Consider the following 4935-nt stretch of genomic DNA (forward strand, 5'->3'; position numbering starts at 1 on the left):
TCTGGTAGATGATTATAAATAGAGAATGATTATAAATATAGAACTTTCAATTTTAGCCAATATTCTCGATAACCATTTGAGAATTTTCAAAACCATATTTGATTATCTAATCAAAGCCCATAAAATTAGTTAAAAACATTTTCCATCCTTTAAAAATTATGATCTCCCTCAAACATTCTCTTTTTGAATTAAGCTTTGATTAATGTCGAATATATATAACTCAACAACATAATCCAAAAATTAAAAGAGTGTACGTGTTCATCATTTGAACGGTACAAATTCATTTCTCTCTCAAAATAGGCACCTAAAGAACTCTTTGAAAGTGAAGCAAAAACAAGAGAGGAAATAGCTGCCCACATTCATCATTAATTACACAAAAGAATTAATTTCACTCACTAAAATAGCCCTACCAAGGAAAAAATAAAATAAAAGTTCAATTCTTACCTCTAAAACACCCTTTGAATCAATTTTTATCTTAAATTTTCAATTTCATCCCACTACAAACTTTCGATTTCATCATATCCATGAAGTTGAAAGTTTAGGATTAAAATCGATTCACCCCGTCAAATTTTGAGATAAGAATCGTAATAATTCCAGACGTGAGCGATACGGAGGTTGATATGATCATTGACATTTGGGGTTTCTACCAGGACCACCATAGTAGAAGTGAGTGCCCCATTGGTCATTATACGAGCTCATGATATTATAACAATTGGTGTTTTCAGCCATGATCGAGATGTCTTGAACGGAGCTGAGGCTGTTGTCGCTATCAACAATCTCGAGGTTTCGAAAGTAGCTAGCTTTGCCAAAGCCGTCGTCCGGGAAATGGCCAGAGCCCATTTGGGTTGAAGTGTGCTGGCCATTGGCCCTTGAGTTGACCACCTCGCCACCCCACTCGACCATGGTGGCATGGTCGCCCAGGTGAGTGAACAGCTCCGCCGGCCAGTACCCGACCAGTGTGTTGTCCCCAAATCCCATCCACCAGCTCCCCAACTTCGGGTCCTGTTTTATTTTTTATTTATTTATTATTATTATTTAAAGGATCAAATAAGCTTGAAAATAAAAAATTAAAAAAAAAAAAAAAAAAAAAAACCTTCCAAATGAGAATGGTAATGTCATATTGGCTGCCGGAGAAAGAAGAAACCGGAGAAATGGCGGCTCCGATGGCGATTTTGTTGTTTGTTTGTACAAATCCAGAACATAACAGATTATAGCAACCGGTTGCCTCATATGCATCGCTCTGCAAAATAAATAAATAAATAAGAAGTAATAATTATAATAAAAATAAAATAATAATAATATTAAAATGTTTTATTTATAGGTTTGTTTTTTCATAATTTTAAATTATAAGATATTTAAACTCTTAGCTAAACTTCAAACCTAAGAATAAATTTTAAAAAATTTTAATATTAATTTTCAAAATTCAGCTTGAATTTTAAAAATATTCTTAAAATATAGGTAATAAAATTAAAAAATTAAAAAATCTAAAATTAGAGGATGTGTCGATAGAGATTAAATTATAAATTTAGTCCCTAAATTTTGTATTTCTGTCTTTTCTAGATTTTAAACGTTTAAAATTATAAATTCAATTGAAAATCGAGGATTTTATTAAATATAAAATTTAGATTTATATTTAATAGATGAATTAAGTTTAAAAAATGTTTGAATTTATAGATGATTTACTGTATATCAAAAATTAAACTTGTAATTAGCTCAAAGAAAACAATTTAAAAATAATAGCGAGATTAGAGATCTAACCGTCCAATACGTGAATAATCTAGGTCTGCTGTCCCCATAGAGCTCCGGACTGACCTGACTAGTAGAATAATCAAGACTTTAGAAAATTCAATAAACTCGATGAAAAATAGATTCATAACATTTTAACTAAAACACATAGCTGAATTGCATTTATTTGCATAAATTATGTATTTTTAACAACAAAAACTAAATAAATAAAAATACGTGCATTATTTTTAGCATAACAGTGGAATATTATTCGAATATCTGATATTAAAGAAACAAATAACGTTAATTTTGACTTAAAATATTAATAATTAATATTTTTTTTTTTGCTTAAATTATCTCAAAATTTTCCTTATATATATATATATATATATATATATATATATATATATATTATAAGAAAAAAGAATCAAACAAACTTCTAGAAAATTGAATTAGCTTCGGATTCAACAAACTTTAAAATAAAAAATAAAATAAAAAAAAATCCTTTTTTATTATTATTATTTTATTTTATGAAAATGGGGAGGGGTATGGGATTGTGTGCGGGAGGGTGCAGAAAAAGTAAAAAAATACCTGCCAACCAGCTTCTATGCTGTTGAGATCAGAGCCGTCGAATGATCCCGAGATGATCCAAACCTGAGAGAGACTAAACTCGTTGACCACTTGTATTGACGGGTCCCACACGTTTATTGTTGCCTTCGCTCCGTACATCTCTGATGATTCGGTGTATGCGATCGCATGCTATTTTATATGCAACCGTCCACATATTACATCATCAAATTAAATTTATAAAAATTGCATAAAATTAATTACTAATAAAAATTACCAAAGTCAATTAGTTTAAGCTTTTGGGATTAGTGCAAGTTTAATAGGTCATTTATTATGTTTGCTTTAAATTAATTACTAATCAACCCTTTGACCAGTCAAATTTTCAATTTTTTTTTTTATTGATGCTTATTTTAAATTTTATTTTTCCAAGTTTGGGATATTTTTAAATATATTAACTATTTATAATTACGTTATAAAATCATTGAAATAATTTAGTTATTTATTTATTTATTATTATTATTATTATATTATTATTTTAATGTAATAAAAATTTAATGATAGACCTAAAATATATAGAGTTGAAGTGAAGGAAAAGAATCCATTCATAAATGCTATGAAAAAGGAGAAAAAGGGAGGAAAGATCAGGTACCTCGTGACCATTCCCACTGACTACATCAGGAGCGTCGATTTGTCGATCAAGGAGAATCGGTCGTTTTTTCTTCCCGTAGTCAAAAATTGACTTGGCTCTTAGCACGTCGTTCACTGTGCTGCGTCGCACTGGAATACTCCCTTTTGGACACCGTGTCCCGTTCACACGCCAAGTTTGAAATGGACCTCCCGCACCTGATCCTGCCCTCCCATCCCTCACATCTTCTTCATTCTCTTTCACCTTCTTCCTTCTTGGCCACTCTGTTGGCCCTCTCTGCACCAATAAATTAATAATTATATATTTTTTAAACTTTTTTTTAAAAAGTTTTTAAATTGTTATTTTAGTTGTTAATTTCTATACGACGAGTGGCACGTTAAATCAAGAGTGTACACGGGTTAGTTCAATTGGTGACCGAACTAAGTTAAATAGAGTTCACAATCTTAATCTTGTTGTCCGGTTTTTTATTTAATATATTTTAAAAAATATTATTTATTCTCGATCGTATTAATAATTAAAATTTCATAGAATTCAAATATCAAACATTTAATCTTTTTTTAAATTATGAATAGGATGGTAACCTTGTGTTTTGAGTCCCGACCAAAAAAATGTCAACTCGCAAATCGAATCAAATTTTTTCGACTTTCTAAAAATTCAACCTGACCCAAACCGAAAAAAAGTATAACGTAGCTCAATCTTTATGGTTTGGACTAAATACTTTGAATTGGTTGGATTATCAATTATATGAACGTCCATGTTTGTATAAACTATTTGTTAAACAATAGACCGAAAATGAATGGGTTCGAAAGTTTAAGAATGGATATGAAATTTATAATAACAATAATTACTATTATTGTATCTAGAGATAGAGTGTTTGGACCTGAATCTTGTGGTTCTTCAAGAGGGGATGATCCAAAGCAGGCTGTTTTCTTTTATGAACACAATCTATAATATCACCATCTGGGCTCTGAATAAACAAAATCGAAAAATATTAGCAAAAAAAAATCTCGAAAATTGTGATGTCTAATATTAGTTGGAGAGGACAACAAAACGAGCGTGAAACCTTCCCCTAGCAAACTCGTTTTAAAGTCTTGAGAGGAAGTCCGAAGGGAAAAGCCAAAAAACGACAATATCTGCTAGAGATGAGACTGTATAAACATATGGAAGAACATACATTTCAAATACCCGTTGCGAAAAGGTTCGATTTTTGTGGTACAAACCAACAAAAAATGGCAAAAATGTATAAAAGTTCATAAATTTGATATACCCATTACATAAAAATGCAAATTTTTAGATACCCATTTAAAAAAATGGAACATTGAAGAGAAAAAAAGGGGAGAAATTGATGACCTGAATGGTGAGAAGAGGAGGCTTGTTAATGGTGTCCAAATGCCTTTGAATCCTGTCCAATCTCAAGCTGCTAACTTGTTTAGAACTAAAATTGAGGCCACAAACCAGAGGGAATCTTTGAATAAGAAGAAGAAAAAGAGAGAAGAACAATGCAAAAGGAAGAAGATGATGATCCATTAGGGTTCTTAGAACACGAAGAACACGAAGAACACGAAGAACACGAAGAACATTAATGGAGTTTCAACATCAAGATCATGATTGGCTGCATTGGATTCAGATAAATAGAAGGGAAAGAAGAAGAAGAAGAAGAAGAAGAAAGAGAGGAGGGAGGAGGTTGAGGAATTTAATGAAGGATATATATTATTTATAAAAACTCAAACCTACCAAACTCAAATTTTATTACACTTTTTCTCATCCTTCTTCAATGTGCATTATCTGTCATCTTCCTCTCTTTCTCTCTTTGCTTTTAATACTTTCTTTAAATTGCACATCTTCCCATCTTTTACCCTTTTTTTTCCTTTCCTTTCCTTCTCACTTTCTCCTTTATCTCTCTAAACCGGGTTCGTTTCGTTTTGATATGGAGTCGAAAAGGAAGGCTCGAGACCTTGAAATCTTGGTGAAGGACGAATCGAAACCAATTAATGTAG

The 4935-nt window shown here is 31.2% G+C and overlaps 1 protein-coding gene across 1 annotated transcript; it reads right to left on the reverse strand.

The window, feature by feature from the left end:
• Positions 1-229: 229 nt before the first annotated feature.
• Positions 230-4639, reverse strand: LOC111780317. The gene is made up of 7 exons (XM_023660690.1): positions 4289-4639; positions 3819-3905; positions 2942-3214; positions 2317-2484; positions 1759-1812; positions 1094-1240; positions 230-1002 (listed from the first exon to the last, which is right to left on the reverse strand). The coding sequence occupies exons 1-7, from the start codon at positions 4463-4465 to the stop codon at positions 625-627; spliced, it is 1284 nt and encodes a 427-aa protein (XP_023516458.1). The 5' UTR covers positions 4466-4639; the 3' UTR covers positions 230-624.
• Between the last annotated feature and the right edge of the window lie 296 nt (positions 4640-4935).

This window comes from Cucurbita pepo, chromosome LG18 (genome assembly GCF_002806865.2).
Source record: "Cucurbita pepo subsp. pepo cultivar mu-cu-16 chromosome LG18, ASM280686v2, whole genome shotgun sequence".
Taxonomy (NCBI): domain Eukaryota; kingdom Viridiplantae; phylum Streptophyta; class Magnoliopsida; order Cucurbitales; family Cucurbitaceae; genus Cucurbita; species Cucurbita pepo.

Excerpts from the sequence above, each read along its gene's own strand:
- LOC111780317 (XM_023660690.1), bottom strand. The coding sequence starts at position 4,465 with ATGGATCATCATCTTCTTCCTTTTGCATTGTTCTTCTCTCTTTTTCTT. Across the intron at positions 1,813-2,316 it reads GCATAGAAGCTGGTTGGCAG|GTCAGTCCGGAGCTCTATGG; the intron begins GTATTTTTTTAC and ends TCTACTAGTCAG. Across the intron at positions 1,241-1,758 it reads GATTATTCACGTATTGGACG|AGCGATGCATATGAGGCAAC; the intron begins GTTAGATCTCTA and ends TTTATTTTGCAG.